The 24,539-nt window shown below is 37.0% G+C and overlaps 1 protein-coding gene across 2 annotated transcripts; it reads left to right on the forward strand.

Annotated features, from left to right (window-relative positions):
• The first annotated feature begins 19,783 nt into the window (after positions 1-19,783).
• Positions 19,784-21,612, forward strand: LOC104606323 (heat stress transcription factor B-3-like). 2 transcript variants are annotated; one of them, XR_016082722.1, is made up of 3 exons: positions 19,784-20,323; positions 20,422-20,989; positions 21,383-21,612. XR_016082722.1 is itself a non-coding variant. In XM_010271460.3 (2 exons), exons 1-2 carry the CDS (start codon positions 20,069-20,071, stop codon positions 20,875-20,877), a joined length of 711 nt encoding a protein of 236 aa, XP_010269762.1. In that variant the 5' UTR covers positions 19,785-20,068; the 3' UTR covers positions 20,878-21,116. The 2 variants fall into 2 exon arrangements, 1 of the variants encoding a protein (XP_010269762.1); XM_010271460.3 differs by lacking the exon at positions 21,383-21,612 and having other exon boundaries at positions 19,785-20,323; positions 20,422-21,116.
• Positions 21,613-24,539: the final 2,927 nt, after the last annotated feature.

Raw genomic sequence — 24,539 nt, forward strand, 5'->3', positions numbered from 1 at the left:
CTACATAACATTCTATCTTAGTACCAATTAAGGGTTGAAACAGCTTATTCACAAGCCTTTGAAAGGTTTCCCTAGCATTTTTCAGTCCGAAGGGCATAACCTTGTAGCAATATAGGTCGAACTCGGTTATGAAGGCAGTTTTTTCCTCGTCAGCCAGGTCCGTCCTGATTTGGTTGTAGCCCGAGTAGGCATCCAGGAAGCTTAGCAACTCGTGCCCCGAGGTTGCATCCACTAGGCGGTCGATCTTGGAGAGGGGGAAGCAATCTTTTGGGCAAGCTCGATTCAGCTCGGTGTAGTCGACGCACATGCGCCACTTGTCATTTGCCTTTTTTACCAGAACGGGGTTGGCTACCCAGCTCGGGTAATGAACTTCCCTTATGAAGTTTGCTACGAAGAGCTTCTTGACCTCCTCATTGACCACCCTCCATCGTTCTGGGGCTAGGTTGTGTTTCTTCTATCTAATGGGCCTAACTATAGGGTCAGTATTGAGTTTGTGAGTTATAAGGTTAGAGTCTATGTCGGGCATTTCTGCCACGGACCAAGAAAAAACATCTAAGTTATTGAGTAAGAAGCATACTAGTTCGGATCGCAAGGGCTCCTCCAGGGATGCACCGACCGGAAATGATCTAGTTGGGTCCTCTGCCGAGACAGGGATGGGAACAGTCTCCTCCATGGGTGCAGCTCGCTCCTCATTCTGTTCCATGGGTCGCTCCAGCTCGAGGTCTGTGGTCACCTTGGCCTTTCCCTTGAGGGCGGCGACGTAGCACTTGCGGGACTCGAGCTGGTCGCCCCGCACTACCCCAATGCCGAAGTCCGTGGGGAACTTCATGGCTAAATAGTAAGTGGACACCACAGCCTTTAAAGCGTGGGTGATCGGCCGACCTACTATGGCATTGTATGGGGAGGGGGTCGCAACCACCAAGAAGTCATGCTTGAGTCTTACCGTGCTAGGCCACATGCCGACTTCTACAGGTACTGTAACCTTTCCCAGGGGTCTGACCTCCTCTCCGCCGAAGCCGACCAGCGGGGTGTTCGCAGGCTTCAAGTCACTTTATCGAAACTGAAGTTTGTCGAAGGCTGTCTTAAAAAGAATGTTTGTTGAACTGCCGGAGTCGATGAATACACGCCGGACTTCGAAGTCATTGATCTTCACCTTTATGACGAGTGCGTCGTCATGGGGGTAGTGAACTCCATGTGCATCGTCCTCAGTGAAGAATATGGGGTCTTCTATCCTCACGGGTTGATGCCCGAGCTGCTGTCGAAGTGCACCCTACTACAATCGATCCTCCAACGATCACATGGATCGTTCCCCGAACTGGCCTTTCCTCCGGGGGTTGCTTCTGTGACTGTTCTGCCAGTCGGCTGCTGGATTCGGGGGCATCTCCGCTGTGCTCCCCTTGCCGACATGTCTAATTATTATTATTATTACCATTATTTTGTACAAAATTTCTTAGGTATCCGCGATGGATAAGTTCCTCTATCTCGTCGCAGAGATTCTTACAATGTTCGGTGCTATGACCGTGGTCTCTGTGAAAGTTGCAGTACAAATTTTTATTCCTTTCATTCAGGTTTCCTTACAAATGAGGTGGCTACTTCACGTACGGGGCATCCTTGATCGTCATCAGGATCTCAGCCCGCTTTGCGTTCAAGGGCGTGTAGTCTGCCCGGTCTGCCATGGGAGCTCGGAACGGCTGACTTGGCTTCGCCCCCCGAGCTAAGTCTTTCTTCCTCCTGTCATCTTGGTTGGGAGGTTCACCTTCCCTCTTCCTTTTTTCAAACCCGCCCTCAGTTCTTTGGTTGATTTCCTCCTCCGTTCTTATGAATCTGTCTGCGAGCTTGAGGAATTCAACTATGGTAGCGGACTGGTTGACCACCATGTGCCATTTGAATTCCTTGTGCGTCACACCCCTCTTGGCCGCCGCGAGCTGTACTGCGGGGTTTAGGCGCGGTATCTATAAGCACGCGTCGTTGAACCGCTTGATATAGCTTCAGATGGACTCTCCTTCATTTTGGACTATCCCGAGGAGGCTCTCCTCGGTTCGGGGGCACCGCTTGCTAGTGACAAAGTGTGCGGTGAAGACTTGCACAAACTGGATCCATCTCCTTATCGACCTAGGGGCCAGGTTCCTATACCAGGTGCGGGCCACTCCCCTAAAGGTGGTAGTAAAGGCCACACACATGCAGGACTCACTGGCCCTCGCTAGGTGCATCTGGGACTAGAAAGCATCAACATGATCACTGGGGTCAAAGGACCCATCATATTTGTCTAGCGGGGGGAATTTAAAATCTTTGGGCATGGGAACACTGAGGAGTTCTGATGACAGGGGGAAGGGACTGAAAGAATAGGAGCAACCTTTACCTCATCCGAGCTTGCTTCTTCTTTACCTCGGAGCTTGGGCAGGACGTGGGAGGTAGTTCGGCGACTTCGCCGGCGCCTCCGCTGCTGCTTGGAAGGTGTGGTATTGGCGCTACTTGCTTTGGTGTTGCCGAGCTCAATGGGACCGGACTGCTGGTGGTAGTCTGCGGCCAGAACGCCGAACTGGTTCTCCACGAGTGAGAGCCCGAACTTAGAGTGCCAAGGTGGTGCTGACTTGATTGGCTGGGAGGTTCCCGATCCGCCAGCGAGCTGCGAAGCGGGGGTAGTTAGTCTTTCCCTCCTGCCAGGGGATGAGGCCTGGCTTCTGGAAGGGTTCTGAGCCTGGGAAGTTTCCCCTCGGTGAAGGCGCCCGCCCTGAGGAGAGGGCTTGACTTGCTTGACAGCAGGGTGCCGAGGTGGGAGCTGTGGCTGGCTCTGAGACAGTTGGGGGAACTGTTGTTGGTAGTGGTACTGAGAAATGTGGTGTAGTACTTGTTGTTGATGAAGTTGGTGTTGCTAAAACTGCTTCATTTGGGCTTGCACGGCCCGCATGCATTGCTTCAAGTCATCAAGTTGGTTCTAGCTGGTCGTCAGAGGGACAACGATCGGTTCGGCGAAGGTTATCTCAATAGAGGGGGGAAGGGGAACATTCACAGGCGCCATTGTTCGTGGCGCACTGAGGGTGTTCCCCTATAACATTCAGGTCGGCGTTACATCTGTCACTACTGGAGGAAGCCATGAATGCTAAGTTTTCTTTGGAAGAGAGTTAAAGGTTGGGGGAGGCTTTTTTAAGCATTCCCACAGACGGTGCCAAATGATGATGCACGATGCGGTCGGTCTTAGCTGCCGGTAACCCTGCCTCTGATGGAGCTGAAGATGCCTAAAACAAGGAGGAATTAAGAGGTTTCCGGGGAGGAAACCGGTGGGAGTGCTCCGAAGCTCAAGTTAGTACTCTTGAGAAGGCAAGGAAAAATAAGAGATTCTAAGACCAGAAGGCGCAAAAATATCACTTACCTCTTTCTCTGGGGGAAGAAGGTCTTTTATAACCACCCGGTGCACTCACTCCCAAGCTTCTGCCAAATCAGGTGTAACCGCCTCTGTGGGGAGCAGACATAACCGCCACTGTCCTCTCTGTCAGGGCCATCTCTGCAACAGCTGAGATGGTGGTAGCAGGTGGCCGTTGGAGTGTGATTGTCATCTGTCAGATCCTGACTAGTCAGGCGCGCTGCCTCAGAGTATGGACCTCTGTCAGGTACGGTTATTCAGTCGTGCGACCTGGAGCCGAGTTGTCGGAGTGGTGCACGAGGTGAAATCTTGAGTTCGGATGAGGGTATGGCCCACTGTCCCGAGGTGTCAGGGTGTGGCCCGGACTGACCCGAGGTGGGCTAGTCCAAGCTTTGCCCCTCACGGGTTTCCTTGTTAGCCTTGGGATTCTTAGGGAGAGCTCGGGTTTCACCTCCCAGGAAGTGTGGGTTCCTTTTGGGGAGTTCGGGCCTCTTCTTGGGGAGCTCGGGTAGCTTGGGCCTCTTCTTGGGGAGCTCGGGAAGCTCGGGCCTTTTCTTGGAATATGGCCGTTGCTATGTCACTGTGCCGAGCTGGTGTTCCTGCCAGGTCACACCCGGTTTCTTCCATGTGTCGTACAGCCAAGGGGTCGGGCCAAATCTACCTCCATCAGTTTCATCTCATATTGTCGGAAGATAAATTTTTGTATTTATTGTAAGCAATATGGGAATATCATTCCTAAATGTCCTACTCAACCAGCTAAGGGAAATTGTTCAGATCCTAAGAAGAATCAAAACAAGGCCTTCTAGACAACAATTGAAAATGCAGATACAAGGAATACCACTTCTTCAGCAAAAAAGGATAAAAACTCCAGAACTCTTACAAAAGAAAGAATGTAGTACCTAGTATCCTCAACCATTTCCTCTGCATTTTCATCCATCAGCCTTTCTGGTGAGCTATCCTATTATTGTTCCTCTCCTAGACACTTGTGGATCATTGATTTTGTTCCCTTTAACCATATGATAGGGGAACACATTGGTCAGTTGGTTAAACTAGAGTCCTTGAATAAACATATTATTAATATTAACAGAGAAAAATTGGATATTGTTGGATGCAATGATTTGTCTTTATCTACATCTGTTAATTCTTACTTTCATCTTCCTAAAATTTTATTAATTCCTAAACTTACAACAAATCTTATTTCAATTGGTCAATTAGTTAAGGATGGTAATATTGTTTCTTTTTCCCATGATAGTTGTTTGATACAGGACCAACACACTGGGATGGTGTGAAGAGGAAGGGGCATAGGCTGGGTCAAATTTTTGCCTTGGAATTTGAAAAGACACTGAAGCCTTCTTTTACATTTTGTTTGCTTACTACTACCCCTACTTCTGAAGTTTTTTGTAGAAATAATTTGTGGCGTTTGAGGCATAGGCTATTTGGTCATCCCTATGTGAATAAACTTGAGTCTTTGTTTTGTAATAAGCATTTTTCTTCTAAAGTTACATATTTTAATAAGGTTAACAAAGCTTGCATTTGCTATGATCCTCAATCTCGTTAAGTTCATGTATCCTGCAAAGTTATTTTCCTTAAGAATATTTCATTTTTTGCCCATATTGCTAAATTACCTGCTACTCCCATTTCGATGTTTCATTCTTTTGATTCTATAGGTTCTTCAGATTCAACTCCTATTCTAGAATTACTTCGTATCTTTTTTAAGAAGAGGCTAGTTGTTCCTACTTCTATAGCTCCACCCCCTTCATCACTAGAGGCTGACCCGTCATCTCTAGCCACGGGTTCGTTTTCTTCTCTTGGTCCTGTAAGTACACCTACACTTTTCTATGATCCCCAACTATCCTCTAATCTCCTTTTACATCATTCATCTCATATTTTTCGCCCTCTTGACCACTATGTTTTCCCTCAAACCATAGCTCATTTTCTGTTATCTCGTCTATTAACAATCTTCCCACATCATACCGGATGGATATGGATGTCCCACATTGGAAAGAAGCTATAAATATTGAGCTCTAAGATCTTATTGGTAATGATACTTGGAACATAATTCCTACTCCTCCAGATGCCTCTCCAATTGGAAGCAAGTGGGTATATTCAATGAAACTTAACTTTGTTAGGAGTCTTAAAAGATACAAGGCTCATCTGTGGAACAAGGGTATAAGTAGGAGTATGGGATAGATTATGATGAGACATTTTCCCCTGTAGCTAAGATGACTATTCTTCATTTGTTGTTGGTTATATCTACATCTAAACACTAGGAAATTCATCAGATGGATGTCAAAAATGCTTTCTTACATGGGGATCTCAAGGAAAATGTTTATATGAAGCCTCTACCTAGATACTTTAATGGTTCTCCCTTGGTATACTATCTCAAAAGTCCTTGTATGGTCTCAAACAATCTCCCAGAGCATAGTTTGAGAAATTTCATTTAGTGATCAAAAATGCAAGATTCACTCAGAGCTCCTTTGATTATTTGTTGTTTATATCGAGATGCCCCCAAGGAATTACACTATTACTTATGTATGTAGATGATATCCTCATTACTGGTGATGACAGTCATGGCATGTCTTCCTTGAAGCAATTTCTTAGTCGGCCTTTCAAGATGAAGGGCCTTGGTCATCTTACTTATTTCTTGGGGATGGAAGTCACACATTCTACTCGTGGGTATTTCCTTAATCAACACAAGTATCCAATGGATCTGGTGAAATTTGCAAACCTGAACGATGACAAATATGTTGACACTCCTCTTGAGATGAATTTGAAACTTTCAAAAGATGATGAAAACCTCCTAGAAGACGCCACTCTTTATCGACGGCATGTTGGTAGTCTTGTCTACCTCACCATGACACGTCCAAATATTTCTTTTGCTATCCAAGTAGTCAATCAATTCGCTTCTTCCCATTGACAACCACACATGGCTGTAATTTTTCATATTATCATATACACTCATGGAATTCTTTCACATGGCACCTTCTTTCTTGCATCTACTTCTCTCAGTTTATTTACTTGTGCAGATGTTGATTGGGCAGGATGCCCAGATACCTGGTGCTCTACTACTGGCTGGTGTGTCTTTCTTGGTGACTCTCCCACATCCTAGAAGTGTAAAAATCAACCAACTATTTCCAGGTCCTCTATAAAAGTTGAGTATAGGGCTATGTCCTCCGTCTACAGTGAGACTATATGGCTCAGAGCCCTACTTGATAACTTCAGTATCTCCTTATTGTCTCTAATTTCTATTTATGTCGACAATGTGAGTGATATCAAGATCACATCCAACCCTATTTTCCATGAACAAACCAAGCATATAGAGGTTGATTGCCACTTCATTAAAGATCAATTTTTTTGTTGGACACATATCATTGCCACACGTCTTTTGCCTTACAGTTTGTTGATTTATTCACAAAGGCTATGACCCGTGCTCGTCACCAATTTCTAATTAACAAATTAATGCTCGTACCTCGGCATTAATTTGAGGGGGTGTAGAGACTGATTTATGTCTCTTATATTTTCTTTCCTTGAATTAAGGCTTATAGCATTGGTTTTACAACGATAAATTTTGTTGAAACTTGGGCAGCATGGGAAGCCATCAACATTGCTACTAACTTCAGTGATCAACCAATCATCACTAAAGGAGACTCGAAGCTTGTCATCGATTGCCTCAGAGGAAGAGTGAAGCCCCCTTGGAGATTGGGTTGCATCATCAAGGATTGCCTCAACCTCTCATCCATGTTCAACTTAAACATCAACTTCAAGCATGTGTTTCGTGAGGCAAATCAAGTTGCTGCTGACTGGTTGGTTCGTAAAGAGTTAACTGGTCATTTGGTAAACTCTAGTTATATTCCTTCTAACCTTAGGTTCATTTGTTTTCCTGATTTGTGGGGAAGAGCTAGCTCCTTTGTTTTTCCATAAAAAAAAAATAAAAATAAAATAACTGGGGTCTACGGTCAACTAGATATATTTATTAAAACTTAGGATATGTTTAAGTCTTTTCACTAAAAATAAAAATAAAATTCATATTGAGTGTTAACTTGCGGCCTGGAAGTTTCCCTGATTTCTTCCATGAAAAAATGACAGAATCTTTAATGTTGCAATCAAATTTGAGGTTCAAAATTTCATCTCTTGCACGGTGCCAACTGGTTGGGATGAAATCCTAGCTGCTCCAGGATTGGGGGGGGTTATGGGTTGGGGGATGGGCTACTCTGGTTGTGTAGCCCCACGAAAAAAAAAAAAAAAAAAAAAAACATCTCATTCTTGCCATATGGTTAAAACTAATTCAGCTTCTTGTTTGTGTATTTATTAAAATAATAAAACCTTCAAATGGTTAATATAACTTGTCAAATCTGATCCCCAGTTCCCCACAGTTGTGTTTGTCTATCCTATAAATCAGTGCCACATCAACACAAGGCCTGGAGACTTTGCTTGCCAGAGCAGAAAAAATCAAAGTACTGTTTTTTTAAAACACCCCCTTTGCATGGATTTCTATGCAAAGTATTCTGTTTTAACTTAAAACAGTCTCCAATCAAACAGGAAATTAACCATTAAACACTCAAAAAACCTAAATGGTGCTGATGTGGCTGCATTTATACTTGAAAAGCCAACTGTACCAAACAGCCCCAAAAGTGGTGATAGACTGTAAACAACTCCTTAGTGTCTGGATGCTGATGAAGTCTGAAGATATTTGACAAATTATACGATCACACCTAACAAATGCAATTCTATGACAAATTGACTGGCAAATGCAAATAAGATTTATCACGAACCTTCATAGTAAGGTTTTTAAAACTGATCCAGACAATGAACCGGTCAGGGGTCCGGTTTCCAGGTCGAACGGTCCGACCGTTCGAACCGAAAGGTCGGCCCGTTCTGATAAAAAATTTAAAAAAATAAAAAATAAAAAACTGTCAAAATCATTGAATGATTCGAATGATTTGAATGGTTCAACCGTCTGAATCAATGGCTTGCTGACCAAATCAACGTTTTTTTAACAAAAATCTGATTTTAGGGAAAAACAGAACTGATCACCTAACCAATTCCCGACTTTTCCAATCTGATCTGGTTTTGAAAACCATGCTTCATAGTTCCTAGTGATCTAGCTTATATATGTAGTGGGATATTTAATTTTGTTTAGAATATTCTTTCCCAATCAAAATCAAAATGAAAAGAAAACGACCCATGTTGGACTAATGAAATTTTAATAGGTTAACCAAGTAGATGATTCCTGAATTCCTAAATCGATCGAGGTAATATTTTGGCGTGTATCTCATAATCAATATTATAGGCTTGGCCTCTAGGACGACTGGATGGAAAGACTTTTCTCAACTTAGGGTTGAGGGTTGGTCGTCTTGATTGAAATCTTTTGACACTCACATGCACATGTTAATTTTTAACCATCTAACTTTGTTTCTCAAGTCAAACACCATGGAAATTAAAGGAAATAATATTTAATTTTCTATTAAATATCATTTTTCCGACGACTTCATCGGTCGTCTTACATGCAACCAAATGCAGCAAAGCATTCTCACATCATTATGGTTATGGACGGAGAAATGATTGCGACCGATCGAGGTGAATCTATATCTGCAGGAGAAGTTGAATTGGTCCATCATCTTGTCATGGTGAAATAGAAATTATCTGAAAATAAAAAATTGCAAGTGGCCTATTTAATTTAATGTTCCTTCAATTCCTCACCCACCTACATACAGACGTATAGGACATGTTCTTCAGAAAAAAATACTTAAGAGATGTAAATGATCTAAACACCAGTCGTCCGAAAAGGTCCCACAGAGAACATCAGTATAACCAAGGGCAGGAAGCTGGCTTTTTATTTCTCACCCAAAATAAGTAAAGAAAATTTGATATTCTCTTGCATATGGTAAAAAATAGTCTTAAATTTGATTAAAATGCCTTAATTCTTGAATTTGCTCCATCTTAATTCTAATTGTAAAATTAGAGATATACATAATTTGAATAATCACTTTTCTCTCTCTTAAATCTTAAATTTATAGTATTAATTCTTATTAACATTTATTGAGTTTTGCCTAGGATACTCATATTAAAATCACTTTAAGCCTTTATTAATGGTTTTTGGTTTTTTTTTTTTTTTTTGCAACGGTTTTGTCCGTTACTAAAACAGATTTTTCCTATAGTGTTGATCCCTGAAAGAGTATAAAAGCATTTTTCCTCATTCAATTACCTCTCATTAAGTCTTATATTTAGGGTATTAACAACTCTCATTATTTCATTTAATCCTATATTAATTAATCATATTTAAAAAAGTGTAACAAAGAATAACTATTTCTTTATTGGTGATAAAAATAAAATACAAATTTAAAACCAACCAAAAAATGGAGTTTTTTTCGTTGGCGAATCAACAATTTGACATTTTTTATTAAACAATAATAATAATTAAAAAATATGAAAACACATAAAAGTATTTAAAAAAAATACAAAAATAATTGTAGAAAACATGTAGGTACATCTCTAATATTGTTATATTCATCATATTAAACAAAAATAAGTGTGAAAATTAAGAATAATTTTTATAGAGATGAATATAAAAAATGCAGAAAAATGTTGAAAATATATTATTTTCTATCATCATAAAAAAAATTATCACATGCAAAGAACATGCACACTCACTAGTATCTTATTTCTCAATATTTTATTTTTTTTTAGTTTTTTTAAAGTCATGCAATTGTAGAATACAACAAATCTAATTGCATCTTTAATTGCCATTGGTCAACAATTGCTTATAAGCAAGGGTGTGAATGAACTGGTTTTAGGTTAGACCCCGTCCAAATCAAAATCAATTTGGATAGATTGGACAAACCAATAAGACATTGAATTGGACTTGGTCCATCCATATTGGAATTATATTGGATTGGCCAAATTGAACCAATATCTAATCCATTGGTAGAAAATAAGAATACATATTTCAATGGACCAGGTTTGGGTTGGGACCAATCTAAATTAAAACCAATTTGAACAGATTGGACGGTCTAGACATTGAATTGGAATGGTACAAGATGGTCCAAAGTATTCATCGAACTAGATTGAACCTGGTCCATCTGTAATGGACTCATATTGGACTTGTTCAAATTGGACCAATATTTGGCCCATTGACAGCCCCCACCTATATATAGGGGATAAGTGTAATTGAAGCTATAGTAAGACAATTCAGATCTCCTACCCACATGACAATATAGTTGTACATTCAGAACATCTCCCCATGAATGGTAACATGCAAATATGGGAGATATTCTCAATGTGTGCCTGCAATGATATGTGGGTAGATGTGGGTGGGATTCTTGCGGGTAGGAGATCCCAACACTAGTAAAGAAGAGTGTAGAGGTGGGAGTTAGGTGAACAAAAAACAGACCGTTTGCATACGTTTCATACCTACTAGTAAGCATGCATGTGCTTTGCATGTGTCAATTCTAGATGATGATAATGATAGTAATAATATATTCAAAATTTTCTATAAAATTTATGTACTTTTTATTTTTATATTTTTATATTTTTTATTTTTTATTATTAATCAAATGCAAATTTCAAAATCCAAACCTAATTACATAAACACCTCATCCAAATATGTGATAATTGGATCGACTTGTGAAGTTTCAAGTATCATTGACATGCCTATCTGCTTAGCTAGACTTTTCTTTTTGTAGTGTTTTCTCGTTTTGGTATATCTTTTATTCTTTTGATCATTTATCAAAAAATCATAAGATTTAAATAGAGAGAATTGAATGATGTGAAAAGTAGTAGTTCTATTTACAATTTAAACCTTACAATTAAATAGGGGCTAAATTCAAAAATGTGTACTTTTGTCAAAAGAAAGTTCCACAATTTTATTCATATTTTTAATAGTAGTGTAAATATAGAATTATAGGTGTGTTCAATTTTTTCTACAATTTTTTTATTTTTCTATATTATTAATCAGATGCAGATTGCAAATTTTAAATCTAATTACTTAAACACCTCATCTAAATATGTGATAATCGGATCAAATTGCGAAGTTTCAAGTATCATTGACAAGCCTACCTACTTAGCTAAACTCTTCTTTTTTATAGTGTTTTATCTTTTTGGTGTACCTTTTTTCTTTTGTTCATTTATCAAAAAAAATGTAAGATTTAAATAGAGGAAATTGAATGAGGTGAAAAGTGGTTGTCCAATTTATAATTTAAACCTTACAATTAAATAGGGACTAAATCAAAAAATGAGTATTTTAGTCACATTTTTAAAAACCGGACCAGACTAGGTGATCAAACCATTTAAACTGGGAATCAGTCAAGTCACTAATTCCATTTTGGCCCTAAACCGCTTTGACCCAACTAACATTCTTTGGTTTTTTCCAAACAATTTCCAAAATTTTTATTTATTTTAAAATAAGTTAAAAAATAAAAAAAAATGAAAAAAGAAACTTTCATATTGATGTAGCGCAATCTCGTTGCTCTCTACTGGAGGTGATCTGGCTTCCAGGCGGACGACGGACTAAGTTGGTCTACAAAAGTAGGATCAGAGAACCCGGGGTTGCTAGCCCAACAAGGTCGCTCCGATGCTTAAGTTAGTATACTTGTTGCGAGCTAAAATAGCTTAAGAATGCAGAGAGCTAGAGAGCATAGAAATCACGCGTACCTTGAACCACCGGGGGTGGAGCCTTTATATAGTTTAGTCCTCGCGGGTTTTGCGGATCAGTTCCGGGATCTTCGTCACGATAGGATCCATTTCTGCATTAATTGGGGGATAACGTTGCCAACTGATAAGGCTTATCAATTCCACCCGAACCGAGCGGGGAGGAGGATAAGACTTGCCGTTACAAGGTGTGATCCCGTAAGGTTTAGAATCTGATGGCGAGATTTCCAAGGTCGTCAAGTAGTGGTCTAAGTCGGTATTCCCGAACTGACGCTCTTTAGTCCCGAACTGGAGTGAACCCCGAGGTGCCTAGGGACCGAGGTGGTCCCGATGCGACCTTGTACCGAGGTGACCTCGTCCCGAGGTGACCCATGCCAAGGTGGTTCGATTATCCGAGTTCGATCTGTTGTAGTCTTAGTATGTTGGGCTTAATTGTCATCTATTAGTCAGGTCGTGTCCACGTGTCCCCCTATTACTAGGTCGGACCAAATCACCCTTCATCACATATCACATAAACTTGTTTGATTATTCTCGATAACCAAAATTAGTTAGGTTTTTTTATTTTTTCCATTTTGATTTTGAGCTTTCTCATTTATGTGATTCTTTTTAAGTTGTAACACCAAAAAAATTGCAACTCTAATAAAAAAAATAAAAAAAAATAATGTAAGAGATGGAAAATTAAACATCGATCTTATATTAAAATCTAAGATACACCAAAGAAGCAAATGATCTAGGAGTTGAGAGAGATTTAGAAAGATGAGAAAGATGTAAGAAAAGGGCAAAGGGTATTGTAACGGTGGTGATGATGAACATGGAGATAGCCTCTACTTGCAGTTCTTTCTTCTTCTTCTCAACGCAAAATGGTTCTACAATAACGATTGGTGAACATGGTGACAACCACCTCTGGTGACACTCCATCTTCTTCTTCTTCTTCTTCTTCTTCTTCTTTCTCACTTCTCCGCTTTAACTAATCACCTCTTTCTCAAACTCTCACACTACAATTTCATAATAATGTATATGTATGATGGACTTTTAACATAATCTTAATCTAACAGTCAAAATAAAAATTTGCATTATACTTTACATCTTATTGGTTTGACTTGCTCAAACTGGACAGTTGAACCGTCGACCTGGAAATCGGAAGCCAAAGTGGTTCCATTTCTAGATCGGTTGTTAAAACCTTGAACTTAGTCAAAAAAAAAAAGTTCCACAATATTATTCATATTTTTAATAGTAGTGTAAATATGAAATTATAGATGTGTTCAATTTTTTCTATAATTTTTTTGTATTTTTGTGTGTACAAATAATTCTGATATGTCCCACTTACTTTTTGTTTAATATGATAAATACATGTGTCTGAATGCTTGTTTTTTTTTTGCAAAATTTATGTGTTTTTTTCATTTTTGTATTTTTATATTTATTAAATTTTATTATTTATTTTTGACATTAAAGGTTAACACATTTAACCCAAAAGTTTAACTATTTACTATTAATTTTTATATTTCATTTTTTGTTAATTCTAAATTATGCATTTCATTTTCATTATCAATAAAAATAATTCTTGTTTATTACACTTATTTTTTTAATTTGATTAATAAAAATATCATAAGTATGACTAATTTTTTCTACATTTTTTTTGAAAATTTCTATATTTATTTCTATTTTAAAAATTTTATTACCTAACTTTGACTTCATAGATTGATCAATTTGATTCGGATGATTAAATTGATTAGCCACCATTTAGATAAAAAATCATTTTGTTTTTGAGTCAGTTTTAAAGTATATGGGTTTATATTGTTAAAAATATTGACATAAATCTAATTAGTAACATTTATTAGTGAAAAAGAACTTAAAAATATACGATTTAATAAGAGAAAATAGGATTTAATACCTTAAGTATAAGACTTAATGAGAGGAGATTAAAGGATGTGGAAAGTAATAATTGAAGTTACACTTTCAACCCTTACAATAATTAGAGATGGATTACATACACAAATATAGACAATATAGTAGTCGTTAAAGCTGCCATTAAAATTATAATAAAATGACTTTTATAGTCTTTCCCAAACAAAGAAATAGAAGTTAATTTTAGTCCAAAAAGTTTCACATTGCATTCACACTTTTATATATAGTATAGATATAGATAGGTGTTATTTAATTTAACTAAAGTAACTTATTATAATTACTTTAATTAATTAAAGGTAATTAATTAACTTTACTTAATTACCTTAATTCATTAATAAATTTTAATTTATTAAAATAAACCTTTAATTTAGCATAGCTTAAGTTATAATTAACTTGGATTAATTTAATTTATCAATGGCATCAAAAAATTTTAATTTATTAGCTAATGGTTTATTTTAATTTTTCTAAATTAAATAACTATTTTATTTAATTAAATTCACCTAGCTAACTTAAACAAATAACTTAATTAATTAATAAATTAAATCAACATGCAAAGATACCCCTTAATTAATTTAGTTAGCTTAATATTAATTTATTGTATCAGCTTAATTATCTTAATTTTATGTGGAAGGAGAGAGAGAGAGAGAAAGAGAGAGGATAGAGGTCTTAGTAATCCATTCACCTAAGCAAATTTAATTTGATCTTCAAAGGTTTCATTCAGGGTTGCTTACATGCTTTTTGGATCCAAAAGTTGAAACTTCCAAAGGGTATGGTTTTAGAGTGGTCCAATAAATATATAAATATATAATGGATTTGACACAGTCTTCTGCAAGGGTTTTGAAAGGCACCCGTGTCCCTACAGAGGGAAGAGAACTATAGGACAGCAGTTGCACAGAAGACTCACATTTATGAAGTCAACCTATCAGGAGACTGGGTTGGGGGAATCAAATGCTTTAATTAAAGACTCTATATATGGCTTTCATATCACAACCTGAACTTTGTCTTCATGGTTCTATCTGCTTTAATTTCACTAGATTTTTATTCTTTTTTTCTGCTCAGCAATTTCACTAGTTGATTCCATGGACATGGTGTATTGCATTCTTCTCTGGGGTATTGCATTCTTTTCTTTTTGCTGATAATTAAGCATTGAACATGTGGCTTGTTATCGTGACATATATCTCTCTAACCTTTATTAGGAAATAAGAAATGGTGATTATCTCAGAAATAAATAACTAGTTACGCTCCCTTTGGTTCACGTAAAATATTGAAAAATAAATAAATGAATTTTAGAAAATGTTATTTTCCGGTGTTTGGTTGTCCGTGTCTTTGGAAAGCAAACATTTTCCAAGCTATGAGAGTTGTTGGAAAGCTTAATGCTTTATGATTTTCAACAAGTCATTTTCTGTAAGGAGGGTTGGTTCTCCTGGTTCAAATGTGGAGAATTCCGATTGCACGTCATTTTAGAAGAAAATTATTTGTTTTTCTCTCTCTTTCTTTTGCACTAAACCAAATCATTGATCCATTGGACCCAATGACCAAGTCATGGGTTGTACACTAAAAGTTTATGCAAAATTTTGAAGGTCATAATTTTGCGTCCTAGGTAACTTTTTAAGATCTATGCACTCCAAAGCATCATGCCCCGCTATTTTTGTTAAAAACAAAAATAAATAAATAATAAATAATAAACCTCTTGGGGTCTTAAGTCATATTTCTTTAATATTTTTTATAAATAAAAAATTAAAAACTGAGTTAGAATATATTATTTATCGATAATATTATATGTTTATACACATATGACATATATATAGTGATGACATGATACAGTCTGAACCGGTGACCCACGACCCAAATACAAAAACGAGTTGGCCTCTGGATTGGTTTTTAAACATTAGATATACCATAGTGTGGTACATGCACTATTGAACATGGATGCATTATGTAATTGCTTAACAGTTATCCAAATCTCTGTATTAGTTGTAAATAATATTTTAAATTGTAAAAGCAACCCCTAAGAACTTTCTGAATCTTTTGGAGTAAGGATAAAGAATAGTACAAGTAAATGTGAGTTGAGCCCCACCGAGATTCTAGGAGGGTCAATTTACATATATGATAACAAATGTATAATGGTTTTGAGTGTTGACCATGTCAACTCAAAACCTACCATTTATTAGAATTTTTCCTCTTTGAATGGTTTCCAAAATGTTTTTGAAATAAATAGGTTAAAGAAATTACTTCCATTGACCAAATGGAGGAGAGGATGTGAACCTGCACACAGAAATTAATAGAGGGTGACATTGAAAGATGGGAGTCCTGACCCGAATTGCACAAGTTAAATTAAATGAAAATTCTTGCATAGAGTATATCCCATGAGAGTATGTGCTTTTCTCTCCAAGGCCCCATGGGATAGAATTATAAATTTTTGCTGGATTTTGAAATCTCCAGAATTCTAAAACCCAACCCTGAAAGACTCCGTACAATTTGGATTACTGAAATTATGATTATTCTTCCAAAAATCACCATTCAAATTCCAAAAAGCAGGTTGCAGGTGGATTTTAGAATCGAGCCAGATACTAGAATTAATGTAAATCTTTGTATATAATCCAAACCAAACACCCTAGCTTTTCATTGGAAATAGATTCTGGGTGGAATCAACTTTGGATCCGGGAAGAACTGAATTCCATTTCTGCTCAATTCTGTGGGACATAGTTTTTGAATTGCCGTTGATCCAGATGGTCGAACCATTTGGTCAGGGAATCATTCAGGCAATTAGTTTCACTTTATCCCAAATCTGATCTTTGATTAAAAATCGTTGAATCAGTTAATTATTTGTTGATTCGGGCGATCGAATGTTCAACCCATTCAACAGTTTTGGACGTCTTTTATTTTTTTACTTTTTTTATTAGAATGGATCATCCGTTCAAATCAGACAATCAAACTATCGATCCAAAAACCGATAGTCAAAACGATTCCACTTCTGAATCGTTTTTTTAAACCATGCTGTGGAATCTAGGTGACTACCCTCTACCTAGGATTTTATGCCGGTAAAAGCATGGGTTTAGCAGGCTTGTATTTTAGAAACTTGCAGATTAATGAAAGATGCCCATTGTTCAATTACATTCCAACCCCACCCTAAAAAAATAAATAAATCCAAACATGACTTTAGGCTTAGGGAATTTACTTCGCCTTCGTAAGAGAAATGTTCTGACTCCACTTTATGCATCATCCTCTTTATACGAGTGAACTTTCAGTATAATATTCCTGCTATAAGACAAAGGAGGCCCTTTCTACCAAGTATTTAAATAAAAAAAAAAAAAAAATCGAATGGCTTGCTTCTATGACATAAGGTCCAATACAAGTTGGAAGGGGGGGACCCTGCTAATTAAACAAATGTTCTTCTAGTCTTCGACAAAGGTCTATTTTTCCAAGTCCTGCCAAGTACGCATGAAAAGGACCTGCTTTAACGTTTCAAGGACCAGAATAAGACATAGGCCTAGGCCCATTAGAGGCCCAAATTTGCCCCACTTCTTATAATGGTCTGGACTAAGGGTGAACATTGGTTGATTTAGTTTGGTTTATAATACCTTATACATTATTTATTATACATATACAAATATTAAAATGAAAACAAACAGTCAAATCATTTAAGGCTCTGTTTGTTTGTGATTCTAATGTCAAATCGGGGTATTTATGTATTTCGGTTTGCATTTACAAGCATTTGTTTGAAACGTAAAAAGGTAATGATTATCAGAGCAAAAATGTATTTTTTGATAGTTTTTTACTCTGAAAATAGAGCACTACTGTACCTATTTTTTTTATACAATTTTGTATTCTTTTGATAATTAACTTTTTGACCAAACTTAATGCATTGGAACATAAGATAGTTGGAGCATTTAATGATGGGCCCACACTTTTGCACCGATTTCAAACAAACAAGATGAATGCAAAAACGATTTAAAATGTGAACCATGTTTGCATTCATGAACCGAAAAATGGGTAAATATGTAGTGTACATATTTGCATTTGCATTGCAACCAAACGCAGCCTAAATAACTCGATGGTCAAGTGAGACCATGTTTTTATAACCACGAGTGATTGGGTTCAAATCTTCACATCTTTAAAAATAGTTTTGGAGTTTATTTCAAAGCAAGTTCAATTCCAAGACTGATTCATCAGGTTGGTTCAGAAAGGAAAACCTTTAGACCCTAGAACCGACCTCAGTGGTTTCGGCTCTAAGAATTTGAAACCAAACCATATCCTATAACAGATCGAGTAGGGCTGATTCAAGACCGGTTCAAAGTTGATTCCATTGAGTTCTAGGTAGAACCTATACCCTTTTGCTCACCCCTAATCTAGACAGTATACAACCTCTAAAATCTAACTCAGATCAGACCACTGATCATGAATACAAAGATGAACCCTAAAAAGAAGCATGACTGAGCATGAGGTCATGAGCATACATTTCCAGACACTCTTCACATACAACCCTAAAATACGGTGCCCATCAATTCATTGCTCAAATGGGAAAGCAAAGAGCTGCTGAAGGCGTATAGAAACAAATCCAGAATGAAAAAGGATCTTTAGCGGTCAAGATTCAAGAAAGATCAGCTGCCCAACCGAAAAGGAAATTAATATCATAACCTTCCAAACTTCTCCCTTCTCTACATTTGTCGCCTCCAACTCAATCCACTCTTTTCATACTGTTGGCCCAATCTTGAAAACAACAAATAACAATCCCCCTTTCGTTCTTAGTTCTTTGAAATATTTATATACATATACATGGACCCAAAAGCTCACAAAGTCAAAAAGTTACTCCTCTAGAAGAAAATGAACCAACCAGCCTTAGATCATTTTAGAAGAAATCAGACAAAAGCAGTGAGAGGTAAGAGCACGTTATATGAAACAATAAAGAATGTAAGAAAGGATCAACGTACCTAATGAATTATAATAATAAATAATATAGGGGTCGAATAATAATATTTATATTATATGTGGGTGCTGGCAATTCCAGCCTTGTTTTCTATTTCCGGACCTAACCCATTGACTCACTAACCCGACTCAGCAAGCAGTTTTAATTTCTTTTCTATTCGGTAAAAGCTTGGTATTGGGTCACAGGACACGTAAAATAGTGACTCCTGTAGCTATAGCTTTCCAAATTTCCATTTTCTTAGAGGACCCGGATCCAGCAAAAAATGGGTCCCACCATAATATTAACCGGGTCATATGTATCAACGTGAGGCATGACCTACATTTGGCCAATTTGGGTTTGCTGTTTCTACATTTGGACGGTGGAGAAAATTATACAAGTCTTGCAAAACTCCAATGACTGCATGATACAAATGGTTAGAAGTCATATCTAATTATTCTGATTCTTCATTAATTCACACACACTTTCTCAAATGGGCCCTATTCTGTGTAAAGTAGTAGTTTTAACTGAATCTTCCGAGTTTTGAACATGTAAATTTGCAAGTTATGAGGGCCCCAGAGGATGATTAACTAAGTAGAGGTCTTGTAGCCCCATACCAGCAAGACACTCCCTTCTTTAATTACAGAGGTAGATGGGTCGAGTTAGAATTGTATGTGAAACTCTCTAACCGACCCGGATCCATCAGCCACCTCCTAATAGTCATAAATGATAAGAGACACCTCACATGTTCATGATGAAGATAGAGCGAGCCTTGCAAGTCATAGCAAGGTCTCAGCAGTGATTTTCTCTTGATGGGTATGTATATTTTAAAATTTTCAGTTGTTTTCAGTATCATGTGTGACCAGATGGTTACAGATATGCAATCAAACGGTTTCAGTTTGAATCACCAAGCGGGTTTGATGGCGTCTATAATAGAAATACAGCACTGTGACATAATATACTAATGACTGGGTCTAGACTCTAGAACATGTTTAACTTCTTCTTACTGTATGTATATATATAAAGATGATATGAGCTTAGTACATACGTTTTGAACCATTAATTCTTCTCATGAACTGTGGAATCATGCTGGGTTTCTATTGTTGGGGTTGGGAGTTCTTAACCGCCCTTCTTCTCTTCTCCCCTTCAACTGAAACTATTTCTTCTTCTTCTTAGTTTTTTCCTTTCTTTCTTTTTGATCAATTTGTTAGAGTTATTCTTCTTGAATAAAGGAAAAGTGGAGAAAGCACGCCATGTCTCAGGCAAAAACTGTGGAACATGGGTTTGATAAGGGTCTGTTAGAATATGTTGGGAAATCCTCTCCACCACCCTTCTTGTTAAAAACTTACATGCTCGTCGAAAATCCGGCCACCGACGACATAATTTCATGGAACGCCGAGGGAACAGCCTTCGTTGTTTGGCAGCCGGCTGAGTTCGCAAGAGATCTCCTCCCGACCCTCTTCAAGCACAGCAACTTCTCAAGCTTTGTTCGACAACTCAACACTTATGTAATTAAGCTTCTTCATCTTCCTTAACCAGTTTTCTTTCATGGAGATTCAAGATCACCACAGTTATCGAGCTCATTCATGTTTGTAATTGTGTTCAGGGGTTCCGGAAAGTGGTGGCAAGCCGGTGGGAGTTCTACAACGATTTGTTCCGGAGAGGACAGAGGGAGTTACTGAGCGAGATACGTCGAAGAAAAGCATGGAGAAGTAAGGTTCACCCAGTTGCGCCACCGGTCCAAGCTGCAGTACAGGAGTCCGACGAAGAGCGAGGCTCGACGTCTACGTCTTCGTCCTCCGGTCACGGCAGCCTCTTCGACGAAAACAAGCGGCTGAAGAGAGAGAACGATATGTTAAACAGCGAACTGGTGAGTGTGAAGAAGAGGTGTAAGGAGCTTCTGGACATGGTTGCCCGTGGAACGAGTAGTCCAGAGAATACAGAAGAGGACGAAAGGCCCAAGCTGTTTGGAGTGAGGCTGGGGGTTTCAGTGGAGAGGAAGATAGAGAGAGCAGAGATTAGTGAAAGAATCCATGTCTTGTTATCTCAATCCTGCAAATGAAACAAGTGATCGATATGTAAAGAAATAAACCGCTTAGGATCAAAAGTGGCGCAAGCCCATATCTCAGGATCTCTGATATGTCAACTAAGTTATCACCTTCAAAAGTCTATATGTAAATATATTATATGCTTAAACAATCAAAAGGATTGTGTTTTCTTTATATTACATGAACAAGTGATTAGGAGTATTCAGAGTAATTTTATATATATATATAAATATATTGACTGATAATTTATTGCAACCATCCAATATTATTGCTCCTTTCTTGGCCCAGATGTATTAAAACCTTTTTGGTCACTGATAGAATGGTCCAATTATTTGCTCGAATAAAAATGAAAAATAATATAGATATTAATAATGTGAGCAATTAATTTCAGATTTTCTTTCGTTTTGTATTAATAGGAAAATAAGTTTAAAACAATTTGAGTATGATATTTTTGATTAATTATATTTTTTTTTCTTTCTAACCATAGTATTCCTTCTTTGTGTTTCATTATGCATGCAGAAAGAAATTTTTGCTGTACTGAAGTCAAAATTGTATTATTATCACATGATGGAATAGGGGAGAATGACAGTTCAGCGCAGGGTCAGAATTCTTAGGCCCAAAGTGCAGTTGGATAGGTGCCAGCTTAGAATTAATGTGGATTTGGGGCAGGTATTGATGTATGAGTGGGAGTTTTTTACACTTTCAATGTTTTTAGATTTGCAATGGAATTCATAAATCTGCATTGAGCTCTTGCACGTGTGCCACCTTGTAGAAGTCCAGCAGTACATAACATTGTGAACGGGAAATTAATTAATATTCAAATGTGGCCGAAATATTAAAACAACTTATAGTCTAAACACGTGGAAGAATGTTAACACGATTAATTGATGTAATCAAAGATATCAAAGAGGGTCCCCATCTTGTATAGTGTAGCTTTTGTCCATATGAGCTAGACAAATGTTAGTGAGATGGACCACAGAATTGGACATAAGTGGAAAATCTTTCCTTTGCATAGACCAATTCATATTGGAAATTTGTGGTTCAAGATGCTTTCATTTTCATTAATCAAGAAAGACTTTATACATAGGATTGAGATGAATCAAAATTCTATCATTATCAGCATGAGAAATGATCGTGTTTAATTTTAGGCCTCGTTCGCTTATCACTAAGTTATTTATTTGGGTAAATGCAATTTATCTGGTACCCAGTTTTTCTTAGGAAATACTTACTCAGATAAATAAGGCAATGACCATGTTCTTTTATTTCTCAGGTAAATAAGGCAATAACCATTTTAGCCATAGATATTCATTATTAAAATGGGCATTTTTGTCCCATTCAAGTGTTGGCAACTTTCCCCCTATGTTAAAAAGTTATTTACCCACCTAGGAGATGAATATCACTTTTCTAGGTAAGTGGTACCCAAGAAAATAAAATTTCCCTAATCCCCACATAAAGCTGAAAAAATAACATGGGATTCTTGATCAATGGGAACCAAAATCCCATTGACCAACTTTCCCCCCTCTCCAAATCCAAAAAAAAGAATGCCCCCTTAAAACAACTAGCAAGTGGGAAGGAAGATCATTTCAAGAATAACGATATTGGAAAACAGTAAAAGCATCAGCTGCCATTAGTACAAATGCATGGGAGTAATGCAAATTCTCATTTAATTTTTTTTTTTTTGGGTTTTACTCTATTCTATTTCAGATCTAATTTTACATCATTTGTATTGCAATCAAACAAAAATAAGATAAACTCTGAACTAAAAATAAATCATTATTTTCACTGAAATCATTTGCACTACCATGATTTTGCATCATACAAATAAATTCACGTTGCAACCAAACACGGGAAGAATAAGAGCAAATATGCAGTTATTGAAGACCCCTTGAATGAATTCTTTTTATCGTTTCTGTAAACATTATTCATGGTTTTTGCATGGAATCTTGCGTATGATGATCTTGGTGTTGAATGCTCAGATTTAAATAATATTTTGACATTGTCAGGATAAGTATTGGAGCTAAGGTTCCAGAGATTCAACTTGTTTATTGTCATGTTTGCAAAAGCATTTGAACAGACCTCCTATTTCTAAAGAGAGTTATGTTTCTGTAACTGTTGAAGATCAAAGACAACCTGTGATTGTTTCTCTCTAATCAAGATAGAATGGGCAAAAATTATGCAAAGTCCAAGACAGAAACAAGGTGCCGGTAGATATGGGTCTGGTGGTCAATGTTATTTTTATCAAAGTTGTTGGAAATTTGGAGTTATCTTGCCTCGTTCTTCTTGTCAACAGTTTTTACGTGTTCTTGTGTATGAAAATTGAAGACGACATGACCCAAGGTTTTAGCATATATACCAATTTCAGTATTTCTTCTTGTTTTGGCTATTTTCCAAAGGTCGTATGCGAATTGACCCATCAGTAAATACATCATTAAGATGGTCTTTGATTTAGGTAGGTGATGAATTCCTGCGCCATTGAATCTCTTAACTCCAACTCTTTATTGGGAGTGCTTGTACACAAGAAACCTCTTTCATAATCCACACACAAGTTGTAAAAACCAAATTAGTAGTTGTTTTGTTTTTCAATTGGACAGGGATCTCATCAAAATTTAATCACTTACGTGTTTGGTTGCACTGCAATTCTATTTGCATTAGTACAAATGTATAGGAGTGCAAATGAAAAAAGAATGCAAATTCTGGTTTATTTTTGTTTTGGGGTTTACTTTGTTGTGCTTCAGGTCTTATATTTAGGGGTGCAAATGGATTGGATCCGATTCAAAATTGATCCTATTTTGTCATATTCGGATCACCCTTTGTCAGATTTTCGGATTGGATTCGAATCCCCCTTCCAATCCGATCCAACCTATATATGTATATACTTATAAATATATTTACTTATGAAAATACATATATTAATATATTTATTTATAAATATGTTCATTTTTGTAAATTTTTTATAAAAATATATGTGATGAAAATAGTTCAAAAAATACTTATATTTTTTGTTTTTTATATAAATTGTTATGTTTTTTCTTTTAATAATTTATTAAAACTTTCAAAATTTGAATCAGATTGGATCTTATTCAGATATCTAACATCTTTAACGGATTTGAATCATCATTTGTGAGATCCGATCAGATCTTCAGATCATATTGGATTCGGATATACCCTAATTCAAATCCAATTTGATCCGTTTGCATCCCTATTTATATTATTTCATTTGTACTGCAATGAAACAAAATAAAGTAAAATTTTAAACAAAAATAAATCAAAATTTGCACTCAAATCACTTATACTATCTTAATTTTGCACCGATGCAAATAAATTTGCATTACAACCAACTCTCTTAATAAAATCTTGGGCCCATGAAATGCCCTTCTTTGGAGAGGCTTCCCAAAGATTTTTCCTATTAGATATTTGCTCATAACCACTTTAACCCATAAATTATTCTTATTTGTGAGAATTTTCCATCCAAGCTTAGCCAAAAAGCTTTATTAATCCAATTGAGGTTTTTTAAACCTAATCCAACCCAAGCCTTACAACTACAAACTCTATTCTAGTTTATAAGGTGAATAGTTTCCTCCATTAGAATCGGACCATATAAAATCTCTCTGAACGTTCTCAATGTTTTCTATAACATTATTAGGAATTTTGAAATATCTCATCATAACATATTGAG

Source organism: Nelumbo nucifera, chromosome 2 (assembly GCF_055504915.1).
Source record: "Nelumbo nucifera cultivar China Antique chromosome 2, China Antique-T2T, whole genome shotgun sequence".
Classification (NCBI taxonomy): Eukaryota; Viridiplantae; Streptophyta; class Magnoliopsida; order Proteales; family Nelumbonaceae; genus Nelumbo; species Nelumbo nucifera.

Bases quoted from the DNA above. Each gene is read 5' to 3' on its own strand.
- LOC104606323 (XM_010271460.3), top strand. From the start codon at position 20,069: ATGTCTCAGGCAAAAACTGTGGAACATGGGTTTGATAAGGGTCTGTTA. The intron at 20,324-20,421 runs GTAATTAAGCTT...AATTGTGTTCAG, and splicing joins TTCGACAACTCAACACTTAT to GGGTTCCGGAAAGTGGTGGC.